General features: G+C 44.0%; 1 protein-coding gene across 1 annotated transcript in view; it reads left to right on the plus strand.

Moving 5' to 3' along the window:
* Positions 1-22,346, plus strand: part of LOC121282432 (gamma-aminobutyric acid receptor subunit alpha-5-like) — a 529,643-nt gene extending 507,297 nt beyond the window's left edge. The window contains exon 5 of the mRNA XM_041196144.1: positions 22,218-22,346. Coding sequence (XP_041052078.1) covers positions 22,218-22,346 — 129 coding nt within the window. The remainder of the gene's footprint in view (positions 1-22,217) is intronic.
* Positions 22,347-22,695: the final 349 nt, after the last annotated feature.

The following is a 22,695-nucleotide window of genomic DNA, read 5'->3' on the forward strand; positions in this document are numbered from 1 at the left end:
TATACCTTTCCCCAGCAAAGGTGTTTGAGTGGCTCCCGTATCTCCTAAGTGAAACAGCTAAACCTATATCCCCCTATATTGAGGGATAAGGGGTTGCTTTTCCTTTTGACAAAAATTCTTTATTGCCCTCATGTCTCTTAGTTACTTCCACTGAGCTCACAACTTTAGTTCATTTTATAACTTGATCTGTTGTATTTTTAGTTAGGGCTCTTTTTTTTTCTGCATTGCCCTTACTCCAATAATCCCCATGGATTTCCTATGCAGCTTCCAGCAATCGGCACAAACATGTCCCACCTTGTTACACTGGAAACACTTATTCTTTGAAAATCACTTCCAACCTCAGCACCTTCCTTTCCAATTTGTGGAGGAGTTTCTTGGGAATTCCCAGCTGTTCCTTCTCTTCACTTGCCTTCCTTACACCCTCTCACCTTCTACCCTTCTTGGGTTTATGGCGGTGAGAAAAGGGTTTGGATTTATGGAGCACCTCATAATCATCAGCCATCTCTGCTGCCTGTCTTGTTGTTGTAACCCTCTGGTCTTCCATGTAGTTTCTACCGAGTGGAGGAAGTGAATTTTTAAATTCTTCTGAGGGAATTATGTCCCCAAGAGCTTCAAATGTGGCAACTACCCTTAATGCTGTACCCAATGGTCAAAATTACTTTGCTTCCACCTCTCAAGTTCCACATAGGTTTGCCTAGGCTGTTTTCTTATGTTTAGAAACGTTTGCCTGTGTGCCTCAGGGACCAGCCCATATGCACCAAGGATAACATTTTTTACTGCATCATAATCCACAGATACCTCTTCTAAAAGTGATGCTTGATCCTCTGCCTATCAACCTACTTTGCAGGAGCAGTGTCCAGTTTTCTTTTGGCCACTCAATTTGCCTAGCTTTCTCAAGTGAAATGAAAAATGTCTCTACATCCCCTTTCTTAAACTTTAGAAGGGCTTGTACAAATGTAAACATCTCCCTACTGAGCTTTGGGTTGAGGATAGTTTTCTCCTCATCAAACTTACCTCAGCATCTGAGACCTCTTTGTTAAATTCCAGCCTTTTAAGCTGGTATAAAAACAAAAAACTGCGGATGCTGGAAATCCAAAACAAAAACAGAATTTCCTGTCTTGGTTCTGTTGAAGGTTCAACAGGTTCTGTTGAAGGGTCATGAGGACTCAAAACATCAACTCTTTTCTTCTCCGCCGATGCTGCCAGACCTGCTGAGTTTTTCCAGGTAATTCTGTTTTTCTTTTAAGCTGGTAGTCCTTTTAAGCTTCTTTCTCTCTCTCCTCCCTTGATAACTTCTTTGTCTGGATGTCAAGCTTTTGCATTCCCACTTAACTTTCTTTTTCTTTCTCTAGACTTTCTTTTTCACGTTTTCTCAACTCTTTCTCTTTCTCCTCCAATTCAAGTTTATCAGTTCTTTTTCTCTTTCAGGTTCAATCTTCTGCTTTTCTCTGCCTCTTTCTACATCAAGCTGTTTCATTTGCAACTGAATCCTAGCTAACTCTAGTTGTGATGCACCAATTTCAGGTGCCTCCTTTTTTATTTCTAAAAGCTGGGTAATTACTTTAATAATAACATCCTTATGAAACCCTTTTATTTCTACCATCACTTTATCTGCTGACTCTCTGTTTAGCCTTAGTCAAGGATTTCAAATAATCTACTATTACATCCTCTACTCCCAGAAAAGTTTGAGTAATTTCCAAAGCCATTTTGGTTTACTAATGTTTAAGGAACCTGGTATCTGTTCTTTTATCTTTTACCAATTAGTATCCATGTCCAATCATCCATTGTCTGCATTTCAAAATCCCGCAAGAGCCCCCAATCTTTGTTACGACTGGACTGGGAAGAGTGCACAGTTTTACTTGCCCAACTATTCTGCAGGGCACACCATAAGGGTAAATGTTTAAATCACTCACCAAAATGGCCAATTGTTTACCTTCGCTACTGCTAGACCCAAAATGAAAGAGACTTTAACCAGGCTTCATTCAATAAACTCAGAATAATTGATTTATTATGAAACCAAACTTCTTCTTTTAAAACAAATTGCAAAACTGGTTAACATACAATTCATAAATAACATTTATAGTGGTTTGCTCCTTTTAAAATCCCAACACACACACACACTTGACACTGTCAAGTCCTCATAACCCTTCAACAGAAATGGTGTTCACTGTGGTTGTCTGGAAGTCCTTTCGAAAGGATCTTTCGTGAAACAGTGTCGTTATTTACTACTACGTGTCACAGCTTCGCAGGCTTTCAAATTATAGATGAGTTATACTGAGATGAGAATTTTCAGGCCGAGGGTGAGCACCCACTCTTGGCTGCAGGCGCTATAGGGAAAGAAAGAGGGGAGCAATCTTCTCTCACTTTGCTCCAAAGACACACACTGAGTTTTTTAAAAAAAACATGCTCAGACAGAACTTCTCCCAGGCCAGGTGTTTTCAGTCATTCCAGAACAAAGAAGCTCAGATTAAAGAAGTAGGATCTCAAATGGCTTAGCAAACTAATTCCAAGTGGGATAAAGGAAAATGGTTTGTACAAATCCTGCAGGGAGATAGCTGAAGGGGTGCATTGGGACAAATATAAGGAAGTCTCGATGTGAGTTAAAGAGACAAAGAGGGAAAGGCAAAACACGACAGCCAAGACTGAATTTAAGGTTAAAAAACCTGCACTTGATATCTGATCTCAGAGGAATGTGGGATAGATATGTGAAAACGATTATGACCTTAAATTGCATTGGAGAGGTAACACAAAAGGAGAAAGGTTGAAATGGGCAAAAGGTACTTTTAAAACAAATATCATAAAATTCTTCTTCACTCAGAGAATGATTAAACTTGGGATAAACTTACAGATTAAGCTTCAAAGACAAAATCTCTGGAATCATCCAAGAATCAATGGGGAATGTGATCTTTCTGATGCAAAGGGGTTTACTGATCAATCTGAAAAGTACACAGAGCCAGAACTTCAAGGTTCACGCTATACTGTCTCCCCACGATCTTCCTCTTAGATACTTCAGATTGTGAAGGCAGAGAAGAACAGTGAGGTCCCCCTCCCTTGACCTCTGTATACGGACACTTGCTACCATGTGTTCGCGTGTCTCTGTGATTACAGATTGAGTATGGTTGGACAGCTCTGTTTGGTTATATTCCCGGAAACTCCACCACATGACCTCCCATCTCCAAGGGCCTTATCCCCATGGCCCCATCAGCATAAACCCTCTCAGCACACTAACTTCCCAAACCAATGTGAAAATACTCAGCCACAGCTGATTTTTGACTGTCAGTCAAACGACCTCTGCCCTAGCTCCAAAACAAAAACAGAATTATCTGGAAAAACTCAGCAGGTCTGGCAGCATCGGCGGAGAAGAAAAGAGTTGACATTTCAAGTCCTCATGACCCTTCAACAGAACTAGGTGAATCCAAGGAAGGGGTGAAATATAAGCTAGTTTAAGGTGTATGTGTGTGTGTGTGTGTGTGTGTGTGTGTGGGGGGGGGGGGGTGCGGGTGTTGGGTGGGGGGAGAGAAGTGGAGGGGGGTGGTGTGGTTATAGGGACAATCACGCAGTGATAGGAGCAGATCATCAAAAGATGTCACAGAAAAAAGAACAAAAGAACACATAGGTGTTAAAGTTGGTGATATTATCTAAACGAATGTGCTAATTAAGAATGGATGGTAGGGCACTCAAGGTATAGCTCTAGTGGGGGTGGGGGGAGCAGAAAATATTTAAAAATAATGGAAATAGGTGGGAAAAGAAAAATCTATATAATTTATTGGAAAAAAACAAAAGGAAGGGGGAAGAAACAGAAAGGGGGTGGGGATGGAGGAGGGAGTTCAGGACCTAAAGTTGTTGAATTCAATATTCAGTCCTGATATTGTGCCACCCAGTCACGTGACATCCAATCATGTGCCACACAATCACAAGACACTGATTATGTGCCATCTGGTCACATGACATCTGCTTGCAGTCTGGAAATGCTATTTGCATTATTGCCTGTTTCTCAAAATTGCTCATGCATCCTACACAAGTAGATGATACATACAACAGGTATTATAGTTTAATCTGTTTCAGATTTCAAGAGTCGGAGGTTAATTAATGAGAATAATTACTTTGGGTTTAGCAGCTGAGATAATAGATCTTTCAAAATCAGACGAACAGCATTGTCACTTTGTCAGTCTGTGCAATTTCAAAGTTATGCTTATCTTTTTCCCAGTATTGAGAGCAGGATTAACGTCACTCAGAATTACTTTGATAATTAAGTGGCCATCAAACCAGTTGAAATACAAACTGAATATGTTCTGAATAGCCAGATTTTGGCTCATAAAGCCATGTATTTATTGACATTTTTCGCAACCTCAGGACATCCTAAAGCAGCCAATAAAGCACTTTTAAAGTGTAGTCACTGTTGTAACGTATGAAACATGGCAGCCAATTTATACACAGAAAGCTTCAACAAACATCAATATAATAATGACCAGATAAACTGTGCCATGAATATTGGCTGTGGAATAATTTTTAGCCAGGATACTGGGAGAAGCTCCCCTTCTCTTCAAATAGTGCCATGGGATATCCTACCCAAATTAGTGGGCATGTGGTATAATATTCTTAGTTTTGTTGTGTTACCACAGAATATTTACAGTGTTTTATGAGGTAAGGAAAGTCTTAACTTTATTGGAACATCTCTTACTGTGAGCTACATCTCACCACAAAGGTGTACAAGAGACAGCGAGCTCATGTGATATTGAATCACTTCCTGTGATGTCTCATAAGCATATCACACAGTTAGCATTAACCCCTCATGCTATTTCTCCCTCTAATATATAGCATCTCCCCCATGTCTCTGATTCTCTCCATTATACGACATGTTCCTCAAGTCTCTGACTTGCATTTCTTTTTTTATAGGGAAACCATTGTGGTGGTTTCACAAGTCTACCTGAATGGCTGTTGAGCTCCTTTGGAGGAGATTGGGGACTTGAGTCCTGCTGGTTATCTTTCAGGCTTTGCTGAGCAGAAGGAAAATTAACAGATGAATCAGCTTCACCAGCCAGGTAGTCATCTGGATTGGTAGATGAATGCAGCATTTCTGGTCTGTTTGGTTGTGTAGATAACTGCTTTGATTGTTTAGGAGGTTGCTTCTCTGTGAAACTAATGCAATTCTGTTCTGTCTCATTGTATCAATTTGGATGAAGAAGGACCATGGAGGTATTCAACCACTTGTGCAGATAGAGTTTGGCTTTGGATCCAGGCTGGATCTCCTGGTTGGAAGTCTGATAAGGTTTTATGGCTAGAGCGATAATCATCCTCTTTCCCCCTCACCTATTCCAAGTCATTTTCTTGTACACATTGTATGAGTATGTGTGTGAGTAGGAAGTTGAGTTCTCAGTCTTCTTCACATGAGGAGTTCACATGGAGCTAAACCATTTTGGATTGGAGCTGAACAATAGCTCAGAAGTACAAGTTGAATGTCATTGTTCTTTGCAATGTTTTCACTGTACTCTCTTTCTGCTTCACCATTGGCTTGAGGGTATCTTGGTGAACTGGTGATATGGACAAACCCATATGATGTTGTGAACTCTTTAAAGCATTCATTTGTCAAACTGCAGTCCATTGTCCGAGAATCCAAGGTCTGGGATTCCATATGCTGCAAAAATCTCCTTCAGTGATGTAATCACTGCTTCAGAAGTGTGACCCTGCAGTTACTTGGTTTCTGTTCATCTACTATGATCAGGAACATCTTGCCTCTGTGTTCAAAGATGTTCATTCCAAGATGTTTCCATGGTCTCACAAGGAAGATGACAAAAGTTCTCTTGTCTCTTGATGGTGAACATCATAAGTAATTCACTTTGATATCATCTCTTCGGATGACTTTGAGAGGCCTGGCCACTAAACAGAATATCTTGCTCTGGCTCCACATTTTCCGATGCCCAAATGTCCTCAGTGCAATCGTTGTAGTAAATCGAGTCTCAGAACTCTCAAAATGACAAATCTCCCATCATAATGAATAAATCATCAACTACGCTGAGCTGTCCTCTCTGTTCATAATCCTGCTTGAGAATAGGATTGTGTGGCATGTATGCTGGCCATCCTTTGATGCAATACTCTCCAACCTGAGCACATTCTTCAACAGGTTTCTGTGCATCTCTGATTTCAGTCAGTTGCTGAGTTGTTGCTAGTAGAGTTGTGATTATTGTTGATGAAAAGGTTTCTACCTCTACACTGGGTTATGGGACAAAGCATCTACTGTTTTCCCAGAACATACTCTGTCTTTGCATCAAAGTTCATCATCCTCAATCTGATTCGTTGTACTCGTGGAGGTAATTTTACCAACTCCTTAGAATCTCAGAGTGTCACTCAGGGTTTGTGGCCTGTCTCTATCTTCAAGTGGAGACTAAGAACATAATCTGCAAACTTTTCACAAGCCCATGTAGCAGCTAATGATTATTTCTCTATCACTGCATATCTCTGCTCAGTCTCTGTCAGTGAACGGGATGCATAATAAACTTTCCATCCATCTGTATCTGAAAGAGTATAGCTCCCAATTCTGTAAAATATGTATCTGCAGCAATGATAGTGAGTAGCTCTGGGTCATGTTGAGCTAAAATATCAGGTAATATCTTCATTTCTTTGATTTTTTTTCAAAAGTCCTTTGTTGTGCTTCCTCCCAGATCCATGTATTGTCTAGTAAAAGCTGACATAGTGGCTCACTGATGACAGCCAAGCTGGGCAAGAACTTACTGATTTGGTTAACATACCCATGAATCTCTTGACCTCAGTTACATTCTGAGGAGCTGGAAACTTTTGATTACTCATGTCTTCTGTGGATCAACTCTGACACCAGATGCATCCACAATATGCCCAAGGAACTTGACAGTCAGCTGTGAGAATTCATATTTGTTGTTGAGTGTAAGTCTTGCTTCCTGTAGGTGTTGTAGCTCACGCTCTAGTGTCATGTTCTGTCTTAGTCGATCCATGGATCAAGACATCATCCATGTGACATAGGACTCCATCCAGCTCTACTAGGATACTTGACATTGTCCTCTGGAAGATTCCTGGTGTTGATGAGATACCAAAGGGTGATCTGTTTGAAACAAAACATCCCAAATGGTGTAATGAAGGTTGTGAGCAATTTAGCCTCTTCATTGATGGTAGTTGCCAAAACCTAGTATTAGTTTGTAGCTTTGTGAAGATTGAACTCTTTCCCAATTCTGCTAAGCTCTCGTCCACAGATGACATAGGGTGAACTTTCTGTTCAACTCTTTGTTCAGTTGTGTAAGATCTACACACATTCTGGTCGATTGTTGGGTTTTGGCACTGGGACCATCTCTGAGCACCAGCTTGTTGGTTCTGTCACAGATGAAATAACCCCTTACTTCAACATAGAGTCAATTTCCTTCTTTATCCTTGGTAAGAGTTGGTGAGGAACTTTTCTGGGTCTAAACAGACACAATTGTTTTATTTCAGGATGTAGAGTGATGTGGTACACTGTCTTCAGCTTTCACAGTCCTGATAACAGCCATGGAAACTCAGCTCTGAAGTGTTTGGGCTGATCTTCTCGGCTTTCCAGTTCCTCTACTCTGCAAATCAGATGTAAGTCGATATAAGCTTTCATGTTACAGAGGAACAGCTCTGGTTCAGGTCACATATCAGTTTTAATGACTTTTCTCTGTCTATTTTGAAGGGTTATATTCAGTTGTCCCATGACCTTGAGTTCTATATCTCCTGGCCTGTGTAGTTTTTGAATGATGACTGAAGAGAACTTTTCTCCAACCACGATTCAACATCAGGAGGAACAGAAACTGCTGCACTTGTGTCTAACTTAAAGTGAGTCTGGTTTCCCTCCACTAGGATATCAGCACTCCAGAATTTTCCACTTGCAGCCTGGACCTCTCAAAGGAAAGGCATCTCAATATCATTGATATCTTCCATTTCATGGATCGGGCCACCTTTTGAAGGCTCCTCTTTTTGTTTATTCTGTGCAGTTTTCTTGTTAGGACACATGGCCTTTCATTCTACAAAAATAATATTCAGCCTCTTTGGCTGGACTATTTTCACTCCTGTGTTTTGTCCTGTCACACCCATTACAGTTAGCCAGGGCAGTTGATGGACATTCTTCTTGCCTCCCCTACTCTTGTACAGCCATCTCCCTGCTTTTAAATTTAACATGCTCACTGCTAGTCATTAGGTAGTACAGAACTTGATTATTACTGGGAAAAAAAACTTTTTTTTGATGTATTTTGCCTTGCATTCATCAGGACAATTCACAAGCAGGTATTTGGGGAAACAACATATTTATACTGTATGAGTAAAGAGTGCTGATTGGTTGGCAAGTGGACTCTGATTGGTAGAGGCATTACCATGGATAAATAAGTGACAGCCATTCATTGCTTCATTCCCCACTCTTGACCAATCAGAGTCAACCTGCCTGGTTTAAATTTCAAACAATGCTTGGCAGTTATGTGTCAGTCACCATTGATTGGCACATTCTCCATAGCAACACATCTACCAATCAGAATAAATAAAAACAGTTGGTTTGAGAAGTTGTCAAACAAACTTACAGTAATTGTAATTCAAATAGTGCCCTATACGTATTGTATAAAGTCACAGTTTGAAACTGAAGAATGGGTTATCTCTAAGTTTCTTGGTGGAGACAGGATATGTGCAATTGTCTCAATAAGAGGTTTAAATTATTTATATGATTTCCCAGAACAAAGCAGAGGTATGGGAATTTGGGATAATTAGTTTATATTTCTATCTGTGGCTTCCTAGGTGTGCTACGTTGCATGGGGATTGATTGCAGAGAGGCTTTCTTTTATTGGTTTAGGGTTTTCTTTGTGATTTCTCATAGAAGCAGTCAGTCAACCTTGGAGCAACTTTGAAACAGGCAGTAAGACAATCTGCCAGCAGCTGTATAGGAGCTGTGGGCCACTAGTAAAGGGCTATCAGAAACCAGGGGTATTTCTGATTTGGAGTCACTAAGCAGTGAGGCCCATGCTTGAGCTGAGGAGGCCACAATCATGAGATGTAGTAGGACAGTTGGAGAATTGCCTAACTGGATGCTAGTGGGAAGACCCCAAGAATTCTTATGCCATGGAGAATAGCAGAAACATTGAGGTAAATCAAAGTGAATTCCTAAGAGGATTGGTTCCATGAGAAGTGAAGGAATCCTCAAGATCCTGTGAATTATAGAGGAAGTCGGGTGGAAATGAAAGTAAAACACAAAGAAGTCTGTTGAGATTTTTGGGTTTAAGTTATAAGTGAGTACGACATAGTGTTCTTCATACTTGCCTTGTTTAATTGTTATGAATGATGTCGTTTCAAAAATGAAATCTTGTGACCTATTTCTTTCAGTTCGTACCTGGAAGTTCAAATTTCATTTTTAAAAGGTACTAGTCTCCACCAAGCATGACAACAGGTTTAGATAAAGCAGACAAAAAAAAGCTGCTCCCATTAGCACATGGTATTAGGATTAGGAGGACACAGATTGAAGGTTTGGGGCAAGACATGCCCCAGGGGGAATGTGAGGAGGAACTTTTTTTATGCAGCAAGTAGTCATGCCCTGGAACTTGCTGCCGCCGATGGTGGTGAAAGCAGAGACGATGAATGATTTTAAAACTGGATGGACAATTGAGCAAAATAAACTTCCAGCTCCCTGATACCAGAGCAGTGGAATGGGATGGTTGGATTGTTCTACAGTGTGCTAACATTGATTGTATGGGCTTAATGGCCTCTTTCTTTATCAAAATGACTCATGGGCAGGATTTTCCCCCCGTCTGGGGCGAAGTTGAAGGGCAGGTGCGCACAGATGTGCTTCTGATTGGCGCCCCCAATCGGGGGCGCAGTACCATTTTACTTGGGTGGGCCAATTAAGGCCCGCCCAGCATGATGTCCACATGGAAGAGCTATGCGCTCCCTGTGCGGGTAGGGGGGGAGGGGGAAATCCCAAAATCAAGAGTCATCTCTTTTGCGCATATGCATGAAGGAGCGCACTCATCTCCCTGAGGCTAAGTGCAGTCTCAGGGAGATCGGCTGTACTGTCAAAAATATTAAAAATAGAAAAAAAAACCCTGACATGTCCCCTCATGTGACACTGTCACATGAGTTGGGACATGTCCATAATTTTTACAAAAACTTTAATAAATTTTTTAAAAAACCTACAGGAAACCTCATCCTGCCTGTGGATGAGGTTTCATGCTTTTTCTATTGTCTGCCAGGGCTCCTGGCCTGCCCTCCAACCTTAAGGTTGGACACGCAGGTCCATTATTTAGTTTAATTACTCTGTCAATGGCCTCAATTTGCCATTGACAGGTCGGCGGGCGTGCAGCTGATTTTGCTGAGCTTCTGCCTACCAGAAAGTTTAAATGGGGCGCGGTGACATCGGGGTTCCGCCCGACATCACCGCGCATCATTTTACGCATCAGCGAGTGGGCCCTGCCTCCCGCACTGATGGGAAAATCCTGCTCCACGATTCAGTGTTCTCCAATATTTGTTGTTATGTTTCAGATTCCCATTTACTGAGAAACTTATGGCTCAAGTTATCACCTATCGCACCAAACATTACACACCCATGCTTGAACATCCTTATCCATTACATTCTTGGCAAGTGGAGTTATTAATCCATTGTTTAAGCTGTATTTATAAATATAATTTGTACTGGTAGAGGTATACAAACACCTGGTAGAGCCAGAAAGGGTTACACAAAATACGTAATGTTTGAAAAACACTAATGTAGACCAAACTCAGCATGCAGAAAGTGAAGTTAGTATTTGTATTAGCCTTTAAAAAATCAAATACGGTCAGAATGACCAGATTAACAAACATTCCATTTCCCAAAGTGAAAAACATCCCGGGAATTTATCCATCAAATGTTGATGACAGGAAAATACTTGGAAGTTTTGTGGGGATTTTTCTCGCCCACAGCGACTTGCCTCAAAGTCACTGAATGGAATATCAGAAGAGGTTTCAGGAAAAAGATTGTTGGCGTTATCACTCAGTGCTTGGAACCACAATCTGACCTTCCCCCTATACTTTCTGCTTTGTTCATTGTAGCCATTTGCTGCCTTAGGAAGAAAACCTTTGCCTCCGTTTCTCCGGAGAGCAAATCTCAATGTTCCCTGTCAAATTTAAAATTCCTGTTCTTCATGTTTAACATGGTCCTATGATATTATAAATATGTTCAATTAACTCAATTGATTTTTTTATATGTAAGCTTTTAAACTAATTACTGATGCTCTGCAGAATGCTCATTTAATCAGTTAAAACGGCTCAGTGGGCAGAATATTATGCTCAGCATGCAGGCGTGTGCCCGACATGCCTAAGTGTAAAATACCTCGCGATACTTCATTCTGCAGGTGTGCACCAGAGTCAGCTGCATGACAGTGACAATTAAAAGGTCTATTAAAGCCACAAAGAAGCTAATTAAATTCAAATTTACGTTGCCCGTCATACCTAATGATTGACAGCCAGGAGAAAAGGCCAAGCGGCCTTCGCACTTTTGAGGTTTCCTAAAGCAAATAAACATCAAATAAAAATTTTATTTTTGAATTAAAAACATGTCTCAGCTCATGCGACTGAGTTACATGAGGGGACAGGCGTTATGACATTTTTATTTTCTCTATTGTTTTTGATTATATCTCTTCATTAAGTAGCGCGCACTCGCACACATGCATGAAGTTCATATTCAGCCCGCTCGACCTCCTCCCCTTGCCCGCACAGGCAGCGTGGAACGCTGCTGCTCACGTTCCACTCTGGCTGGGCTTTAATTGCACATCCCCCCCCCCCCCGAATAAAATCACAGTGAAGTGCCAGTCACGGGTGGCTTCCCAACTGCTCCCGCCCGCCCCAGCTAAGCACCCCTGCCAAGGGCAAAATCCTGCTCAGTAAGTTCAGCTCCAAATTCGGGCAGTGTGAAATCTGTGATGAGAATTATTAAATAGAAAGATTAAATATGCTATATCCACTATAATTAAAATGCATTGCGAAAGCAATTTTGCATCTTTCAGCCAATAATGACTGTTGCATACCTGAACAAAGAACGAAGAAAAGTACAGCACAGGAACAGGCCCTTCGGCTGTCCAAGTCTGCACCGATCATACTGCCCGTCAACTAAAACATTTTGCACTTCCGGGGTCCGTATCCCTCTATTCCCATCCTATTCATGTATTTGTCAAACTGCCTCTTAAACACCACTATCGTATCTGCTTCCACCACCTCCTCTGGCAGCAAATTCCAGACACTCACTACCCTCTGCATAAAAACTTGCTCCACACATCTCCTTTATAGTTTTCTCCTCTCACCTTAAGTCTATGTCCCCTAGAAATTGACTCTTCCACCCTGGGAAAAAGCTTCTGACTATCTACTCTGTCCATGCCACTCATAATTTTGTAAACTTCTATCAAGTCGCCCCTCAATCTCCGTCACTCTAGTGGAAACAATCCAAGTTTCTCCAACCTCTCCTCATAGCTAATAACCTCCAGACCAGGCAGCATCCTGGTAAACCTCCTCTGCACCCTCTCCAATGCCTCCATATCCTTCTGGTAATGTGGCGACCAGAATTGCACGCAATATTCCAAGTGTGGCCTAACCAAGGTTCTACACAGCTGCAGCATGACTTCCAAGTTTTTATACTCAATACCCCTGCCAATGAAGGCAAGCATGCCATATGCCTTCCTGACTCTTTATCCACATGCGTTGCCACTTTCAGTGACCTGTGGACCTGTACACCCAGATCCCTCTGCCCGTCAATGCACTTAAGGGTTCTGCCATTTACTGTATAATTCCTGCCTGTATTAGACCTTCCAAAATGCATTACCTCGCATTTGTCTGAATTAAACTCCATCTGCCATTTCTCCGCCCAAGTCTCCAACCGATCTATATCCCGTTGTATCCTTTGACAATCCTCTTCACTATCTGCAACTCCTCCAACCTTAGTGTCATCTGCAAACTTACTAATTAGCCCAGTTACATTTTTCTCCAAATCACTTACATATACTACAAACAGCAAAGGTCCCAGCATTGATCCCGGTGGAACACCACTAGTCACAGCTCTCCATTCAGAAAAGCACCCTTCCACTGCTACCTTCTGTCTTCTATGACCAAGCCAATTCTGTATCCATCTTGCCAGCTCAGCTCTGATCCTGTGCGACTTTACCTTCTGTACCAGTCTGCCATGAGGGACCTTGTCAAAGGCCTTACTAAAATCCATGTATATAACATCCACTGCGCTTCCATTGTCGATCATCTTTGTCACTTCCTCGAAAAACTCAATCAAGTTAGTGAGACACGACCTCCCCTTCACAAAACCATGCTGCCTCTCACTAATACGCACCTTTGCTTCCAAATGGTAGTAAATCCTGTCACGAAGAATCTTCTCCAATAATTTCCCTACCACTGACGTAAGGCTCACCGGCCTGTAATTTCCTGGATAATCCCTGTTACACTTCTTAAACAATGGAACAACATTGACCATTCTCCAGTCCTCTGGGATCTCACCTGTAGCCAGTGAGGATAAAAATATTTCTGGCAAGGCCCCAGCAATCTCCTCCCTTGCCTCCCTCAGTATTCTGGGGTAGATCCCAACTGGCCCTGGGGACTTATCCACCTTAATATTCTTCAAGATGCCTAACACCTCCTCTTTTTTGATCTCAATATGATCCAGGCTATCTACACACTCTTCCCTAGACAAATCGACCACTAGGTCCTTCTCTTTGGTGAATACTGATGAGAAGTATTCATTTAGTATCTCTCCCATTTCTTCTGGCTCCACATACAGATTCCCACCTCTGTCCCTGAGTGGGCCTACCCTTTCCCTGGCTACCCTCCATTCACTTAACCTATCTATGTCACTTTGCAGCCTCCTTATGTCCTCTTCACAATTTACTTTCTTACCTATCTTTGTGTAATCAGCAAATTTAGCAACCATTGATTCAGTTCCTTCATCCAAGTCATTTATATAAATTGTAAAAGGTTGAGGCCCCAACACTGATCTCTGTGGCAGACCACTTGTGTGCCAACTCTCCTGCCAACCAGAAAAAACCCATTTATGCCAACCCTCTGTTTCCTGTTAGCTAGCCAATCTTCTATCCATGCCAATATGTTACCTCCTACGCCATGCACTTTCATTTTCCACAATAACCTTTGATGTGGCACTTTATCAAATGCCTTCTGGAAATCTAAGTATAGTACATCCACACTGGTTCCCCTTTATCCACAGCACATGTGATTCCTTCAAGGAACTTCAATAAATTGGTTAAACATGATTTCCTTTTTACAAAACCACATTGACTCTGCCCAATGATCTTGAGCATATCCAAGTGCCCTGCTGTAACATATTTAATAATAGCTTCTAACATTTCCCTTCTGACAGATGTTAAGCTAACTGGCCTGGAGTTTCTTGCTTTCTGTCTCCCTCCCTTTTTGAATAACGAAGCTACATTTGCTATTTTCCAATCTAATGGAACCATTCCGAATCTAGGGAATTTCGTAAAATTAAAACCAATGCATCAACTATGTAATTAGCCACTTCTTTCAAGACTTAGGGTGAAGTCCATCCAGACCTGGGGATTTGTCAGCCCGCAGTCCCAACATTTTGCTTAGTACCACTTCCCTGGTAATTGTAATTTTCCTGAGTTCCTCTCTTCCTTCCATTTCCTGATTTACAGCTATTTCTGGGGTGTTACTTGTGTCCTTTATAATGAAGACCGAACCAAAGTAACTGTTTAGTTCATCCCTACTCCCTGCTTTCCATTGTCAATTCCCCAAACACACTCTCTATAGGACCAAAGCTCACTTTGTTAACTCTTTTCTTATTTAAATATCTATAGAAAATTTTACTATCTGTTTTTATGTTTCTGGCTAGCTTTCTCTCATACTCTAATTTTTCCCTCCTGTTTAATCTTTTAGCCATTCTTTGCTGTTCTTTATATTCTTTCCAATCTTCTGACCTGCCACCAGTCTATGCGTAATTGGATGCTTTTTCTTTAAGTTTGATCAACTTTTTAGTTAATCACGGATGGTGGGCCCTCCCCTTAGAATTTTTCTTTCTCATTGGAATGTATATATTCTGTGTATTCTGAAATATCCCTTTAAATGTCTGCCCCTGAACCTCTATGGGGCGGTCCTGGATTCTGGAAAGGTTCTGTCATTGGGAAATTGTTGGAATCCACTATTAAGGAAGTAGTAATGGGGCATTTGGAAATTCAAAATGCAATCCATCAGAGTCAGCATGGTTTTATGAAGAGTAAATCGTGTTTAACTAATTTGCTAGAGTTCTTTGAAGAAGTGACAACTAAAGTGGATAATGGGGATCCTGTAGATGAAGTATTCCAGAAGACCTTTGTTAAGGTGCTGCACAAAATATTAATACACAAGGTAAGATCACACGGAGTTAGGGGTAATACATTAGCTTGGTTAGAGGATTGGCTAACCAACAGAAAGCAGAGATTTGGGAGAAATGGGTCTTTTTCTGGATGGCAAGCTAACTAGTGGGGTGCCACAGGGTTTGGACCTTGGGCCCCAACTATTTACAATCTATATTAATGACTTGGATTCAGGGATAGAAGGTACTATAGCTAAATTTGCAGATGACACCAAAATAGGTGGGAAAGTAAATTGCAATGAAGAAGTAAGACATTTACAAATGGATATGGACAGGTTAGGTGAATGGGCCAAAATTTGGCAGATGGAGTTTCACATGGATAAGTGTGAGGTTATCCATTTTGGTCAGAAGAATAAAAAGGCGACTTATTATTTAAATAGAGAGAAACCTCAGAATGCTTCAGTGCCGAGGGATCTGGGTGTCCTCTTGCATGAATCACTGAAAGCTAGTGTGCGGGTACAGCAGGTAATAAGGAAGGCAAATGGAATGTTGGCATTTATTGCTAAAGGAATAGAGTATAAAAATAGGCAAGTGTTGTGGCAACTGTACAAGGCATTGGTGAGACCACCCCTGGAACACTGTGCACAGTTTTGGTCCCCTTACTTGAGGAAGGAAGTAATTGCAATGGAGGCAGTTCAGAGGAGGTTCACTAGATTGATTCCGGAGCTTGTCTTATGAAGAGAGATTGAACAGTTTAGGCCTATACTCACTAGAGTTTAGAAGGAGGAGAGGAGGCCTAACTGAGGTATATAAGATGCTAAAGCGGATAGACAAAATAGACTTGGAGGAGATGTTTCCCCTTGTGGGGCATTCTAGAAATAAAGACATAGTTTTAGGCTAAGTGGTGGTAGATTTAAATCAGAGATGAGGAGGAATTACTTTTCTCAAAGGGTAGTGAATCTGTGGCATTCACTACCTTGGAGTGCAGTGGATGCTGGGATGCTGAATAAATTTAAGGAGGAGATAGACAGATGTTTAATTAGTAATGAGTTGAAAGATTATGGGGAGAAGGGTGGGAAATTGGAGTTGAGGCCGAAATGAGATCAGCCATGATCGTGATGAATGGCAGGGTAAGCTCGAGGGGCTGAATTGCCTACTCCTGCTCCTAGTTCTTATGTTCTTAATTGACTGGTTTGGATTTGTCCTGCATTTTGTAGACAGCACACACCTGAACAATTTTCCACATTGTCAGGTATTTGCCTGTATTGTAGCTGTATTGGCACAGCTTGGGTAGCTCAGGAGCACAAGTCTTCAGTACTACTGCCAGCATGTTGTCACGATCTTTGCTGTATCCAGTACCTTCAGCCACTCCTTGATATCACTTGGAGTGAATTGAATTGGCTAATGACTGACATCTATGATGCTGGGGACCCTCGGAGGAGGCTGAAGTGCATCATCCACTAGGTTCTTCTGACTGATTGTTGCAAATATTTCAGGCTTGCCTTTAGCACTGAAGTGCTGTGCTCCCCATCATTGAGGATGGGGATGTTTGTGGAGTCTCCCCCTCCAGTGAGTTGTTTAATTGTCCACTACCATTCACATTGGATGTGGCAGACCTGCAGAGCTTAGATCTTGATCCATTGGTTGTGGGATCGCTTAGCTCTGTCTATCACTTGCTGCTTATGCTGTTTGGCCTGCAAGTAATCCTGATTTATAGCTTCACCAGGTGGAAACCTCAATTTTAGTTATGTCTGGTGCTGCTCCTGGCATGCCCTCCATCACTCTTCATTGAACCAGGGTTGTTCCCATGGCTTGATGGTAATGGTAGAGTGGGGGATCTGCTGGGCCATGAGGTTAACTCGTCCAGTTAATTATTCTTACTCTGGATTGCCTATTGTCCTTTTCTACCATCATCCTAAAACATACAATACAATGATCACTGTATCCTAAATGTTCCCCCACTGATACTTGATCTGTTTGGCCCACGTCATTTCCAAGAACCAGGTCCAACAGTGCATGTTTTCTTATTGGATTGGACACATGCTGCTGTAGAAAACTTTTGCCCCTATCCGTCCTTTACACTACCAATGTCCCACTCTACATTCGGGTAATTAAAATCCCCCATTACAACTGCTCTATACTGGAGAATTTTCCGGTCAGCGAGCTAAATGAGCTGCCCGTCCAACCTTAAGTTTGGCGGGAAGGCGAAGAGTCCAGGCGGTCTTCGCATTTATTAAAAGCCTCCCTCCCCCTCCTGCACCATCTTTCCAGCCATATGGTTGCCCAGTCTTGAGTTGCTAGATCTGTTTGAAATCTATCCCATTTAGCACGGTGGTAGTGCCACATAACATGATGGAGGGTATCCTCAATGTGAAGGCGGGACTTTGTCTCCACAATGACTGCGCGGTGGTCACTCCCACCGATATTGTCTCGGACTGATGTACCTGCAGCAGGCAGATTGGTGAGGATGAGGTCAAGCAGTTTTTCCCTCTTGTTGGTTCCCTCACCACCTGCCGCAGACCCAGTCTAGCAGTTCTGTCATTCAGGACTCGGCCAGCTTTGTCAGTAGTGGTGCTACCAAGCTACTCTCGGTGATTGACATTGAAATCCCCGACCCGAGGTATGCAAAATTTCTAATAGACAGTGAATTATTAGCTGAGTAAATGAAACTGTTGCCAATGGGATTCAGTGAGTTGCTCTTTCAGAAAGGTAGCACAGGCGTGATGGGCCAAATGGCCTTCTCTCGTGCTGTAATCATCCTATGACTTTACGATTCTACATGCAGGATTTTGAGGTTGTCGGGTGGGTGGGCCTGGGAATGGCTGAGAAACAGCCTGCTTCCCGCAATCGGCCCTCGCACGATTTCACGCGGGCCAATTAAAGCCCACCCAGCATGAGACACGGCTCCGTACTGATTGGGAAGGGTCAAGCAGGTGGGGCCTGATGGCCCCTGGGTGCGATGGCAACCCGGTGGCCCAGGCAGCCTCAGAAAGGCAGCCATGGAAGGAAGTCTCCTCTGCACTCCCAAAGTTATGGAGTTGAGTGCAGCTGGATACAAAGGCAGGAGGGCAGGTTGGGTGCGCATTAGCCTCCCCGCTTTTCCGATGAGTGCCTTGCTATCCTCCTGGAGGAGGAGGCTGACAGGAGGGACACCCTCGTCCCCAGAGATGGGAGGAGGAGGCCACCGCACCTCACCAAGAGGGCATGGGAGGAGGTGGCAGTGCTGGTGAGCAGCCATGATGTGGTGCAGTGCACATGAGTGCAGTGCCAGAAGCACTCCAACAACCTGCTGCGCTCAGGAAGGGTGAGTTTCGTGTTGGCATGGGTCAGTATGCAGAAGTGTTAAGCTGTGGCCCTCCCCCCATAGGGATGCCTAGAGTCTGAGTGCCAACTGTCAATGGCATGAGAGCTGACCAACTGGGTGAGCCCTTGCTGCTTGGACTGAGTGCCTTGTGGTTTGAGGGCCACAACTCAGATTTGCCCTGCCAGATGTTCCTCAGCTGGGATTGGCCAGGCTGCAATGGTGCTGCAGATAGAGAGTGAACTAATAATGCTTCTCTGTCCTTTCAGGAGAAGACAGCCATAACCAGGCAGAGAGGGCATGTACAGATGGAGGGCAGCCCAACCTCCTGCTCCTCAGCAGGTTCAAGCAAGACACCCTGGAGCTCGGATTGCTCCCCGTGCAACCAGGCATGGAGAGGCTGAGGTGTCAGGTGAAGGTAAAGGTGCAGTGACAGAGGTGAGAGTTTCGGATAGTGCAACCATTCTAGTGCAGTCTCTTCATTGTTGGGAGCCTTGAAACTAGAGTCCCCATTGATCATTGGAAGACGAGAGCACCATGATGCAGATCTCCACTGTCTCACCAGGGTGCCTAGCATACACAGTGACAGTGTGTTGACTTTACTTAATGACATGTGCTTCTTCTCCCTTTTAAGTTCACCAGTAGGAGTTCGCTCTGCAGACCCCGAAGGGCCACGCCCGATGCCAGAGGACCACCGAGCGCCTGTTGCACCTGCATCATACCCGCTCTCTGAATCAGGCACCAGTGCAGATATTAGCACCTCGGTGGGCATTAGATCTTTGGCTAGTATCTCGTGTTTGTTGGTGAGGGCACTTCACACTCGCTTAAGGTGCAGTCAGAGGCAGAGAGTGCCCAGGGCGCCAGCAGTCGGAGGACTGCTGGGGACCAGGAACATGCTCAGCCGAAGGCTGGTGTTGAGCCTCTGGAGTTTTACATTAGGCGGCAGATGCTGGATGTCCAGCGGGTTGTGTGAGAGGATCTGGTGGAGATACATGAGGGTATGCATGCTATAGTCTCTGATTTGGAGGAGACCATGCAGAGCATGAGCACTGTGTTGACCTTCATTGCTGACTGCACTGCTTCCTCAATGGAACAGAATCAGAGGTTCCTGGGTTTGCGCTTGGACCTGCAAGCCCTCACATGGGCAATGATCTCAGGGGATCAGTGCCACTGTGGGATATGGATGAGGCACCCAGTATCCCAGCTAGGTGCCTGTCCATCAATGGCGAGCAGGGAGGTCCAGTGCGACCTCACGTTGGCTCACAAGCTGCTTGTCATCTCTATGGGCTCCTCTCAGGGTGCTCTGGATGATGGTAGCAGCTCCTCTGCCCATCTGCCAGTGACTATGGCATCTGATGAGGCTGTGGTGACTGGGGAGATGCCAGGCGTGGCACTGGCCACTCCCTCCAAGGCGGGGCTAGCACAGGCTCCATGGGCCAGAGGACGGCCGCCAGGGTCATCGAGGCCAACAAGACACTGGAGTCAGCAGCTGCCTCCAATGCCGGTGTCAGTGAGGGGGGGTGGGGGGTGGGGGGTAGGGGCTGCACAAGGACGTGGCATTTGCAAACTTAAGTTAAAGGCATAATGAGTGCAAAAGGGTCTGTACACAGGTGATTTTTATGTTCATTTATGTTTACTTTATCTGTACTGGTCTGAGAATGAAGACCAGAGAAGTTTATTTAAGTAGTTTGGAATTGTCAAAATGAGGTAAATTTTGTTTTTGTCATCATGGCCTTAGAGTGCTTCACCTTTTTGCTTTATTGGTGCAAGTTATGCCAGTATGTAATGCTGGACATAAGTGGCTCTGAACTTTATTGCACAGGCATTGAGTGTTCTTTGTGTTCAGATGAGAGGGTCCTTTCAGACATCCGGTTTTGAAGGCTGCAGTCCTGGCATGAGGCTGAAGCTGATCTTTAGCAGCCTAGCTGAAGGAGTATTGGATCAAGGTGCCCCTAGTGTCCCTGCCTCCCTGGAGGTTACCAAGCCCTGGTTCCATGTCCTCAGCGTTTCCCTCACCATGCTCCTCTTCTGACTCACTACTCTGACTCTGTGGCCTGTGCAGCTGCGTCAAGATCCTCTTCCTCCAGTGGGTCCCCCTTTGCCAGTTCCAGAGTCTGGAGACTGCAGCATGAAACCACTATCAGTGGCAGCTGCTCTTGGGGGTATTTTAGTGCTCCCCCTGAATGGTCCAGGCATCAGAAATGCATCTTGAAAAGACCTATGGTCCTCTTTACCACTGCCCTTGTGGACGCTCCTATTGCAAGACTGCTCTGCATCTGTTTTTGGATGGCAGAGAGGTGTCATGAGCCACCTCTTCAACGGATAGCCATTGTCACCCAGCAGCCATCCATCCAGTTGGGCTGGAGCACTGAAGAGCCTTGGCCCTTGAGAGTGTCTGAGGATATAGGCATCATGGGAGCTGCCTGGGTACCTTGCACAGACTTGCAGAATCTGCACCCTGTAGTCACACACACTATCTGGACATTCATGGAGTGGAAGCCCTTCCTGTTGATGAAGGCACCGGGCTCACCCGCTAGCACCTTGATGGCCACATGTGCGTAGTCGAATGCTTCCTGGACATGGGGGAACTCAGCAATCGCTGCAAAGCCTCTGGCTCACTCAGCCTGGCTGGCCTCGTCCTAATGGAAGTGAAGGAAAGTTAATACCCGCCTGAACAGAGCTTCTGTCACCAGCTCAATGTAACTGTGGACAGCTGATTGGAAGACTCCACACAGATCCCGCACTGACCCTGGAAAGAGCCAAAGGCATAGAATTTGAGAGCTGCTGTGACCTTCACAGCCACTGGCATGGGTGTCCACCCACACAGTTGGCAGTGATCTCAGGCCCAGTCATCTGGCAACTGGAGGTCACTGTCTCCCTGGAGAGGCAGTGCCTCCTTCAGCATTGCACCTCGGACATACTGAGGTAGCTGCATCTCTGCCTGTAAGCCCTGGCAGCAGGATAGTGGCATCCTCTGTGGGCCCTTCTGCCTTGGACTTCTTGCTGGCCCTGTGCCTCTTGTGCCTGCGCCTCTCCTCCCACATGTTTCATGCTGGGCAGGCCTTAACTGACCCTCCAGTGTGAAATCGCTGCACAGCCTCGATTGCGGGCGGCAGTCAGCTGTCCGATCGAGCCCGCCCGACATGGGCTAAGTTCTGATCCGAGGACAAATTACATACACTAGGCTTGTATTTCTTGTAATTTGATAGGTTAAAGGGTGAGTTAATTGAGGTTTTTTAAGGATTTTGACAGGAATTGATTGGATAGGTAGAGAAAACTCGTCTAGACCAAGGGAACATAACCTTCAAAATAGAGGCAGGTCATGCAGCAGAGAAACTGAGAAATTTCTTCAGTCAAAGGCTGGTAAGAGTGTGTCGCTCTCTCTCAAAAAGCAGTAGATGTTAGTGGAATAAATCATTTTAAATCTGAGATTAATATAATTCTGCTGGGCAAGGGTATAAAATGATATGGAGCCTAGACGAGTAGACAGAGTTAAGATATAAATCAGCAGTGATCTCACTGCACAGCAGAAAATGCTTGGGGGCTGAACTACCTGCTCCTGTTCCTGTTGTTTCTCTGTTCCTATAATTATTAATATGTGACCCTTAGCTGCAGCTCAGGCCTGCCTCGAGCCCCAAGAAATGGAAGTTCAGAGTGGCAAACAGTGAATCAGCTGGGCAGCCAACAGCAACACTCGGGAGAACAACAGCCCATTGCTGCAAAAAGCTGGAGGGTTAGACACTCCAATATCCCCTCTCAAAACTTCAAATGATTCATAAGGAGTCTGTTGATCGCAGAATATGGCCTTGCATGATTCAGCTCCTTCGGGATTGGAGAGAGCAAAACAGTTCAAAAAGCACAATAGTGAAAATCTGGATCTCTCACCTTCAGAAAGCTGTGGACCCAGGCAGCTCATTGAAACTTCCAATACTGATATGGCTATGGGTATCTTATGGGGTTCAGGTATGGAGCAGCCATGCTATGAAGTATATGCAAACAGACTCAAGGGGCTGAATGCTCATGTCCTGTATGGCAGACTCAAAGGGCTGAATAACCAAGTGTTTCTGCATAATAGGCTCAAGGGCTG

Source organism: Carcharodon carcharias, chromosome 9 (genome assembly GCF_017639515.1).
Source record: "Carcharodon carcharias isolate sCarCar2 chromosome 9, sCarCar2.pri, whole genome shotgun sequence".
NCBI classification, from domain to species: Eukaryota; Metazoa; Chordata; class Chondrichthyes; order Lamniformes; family Lamnidae; genus Carcharodon; species Carcharodon carcharias.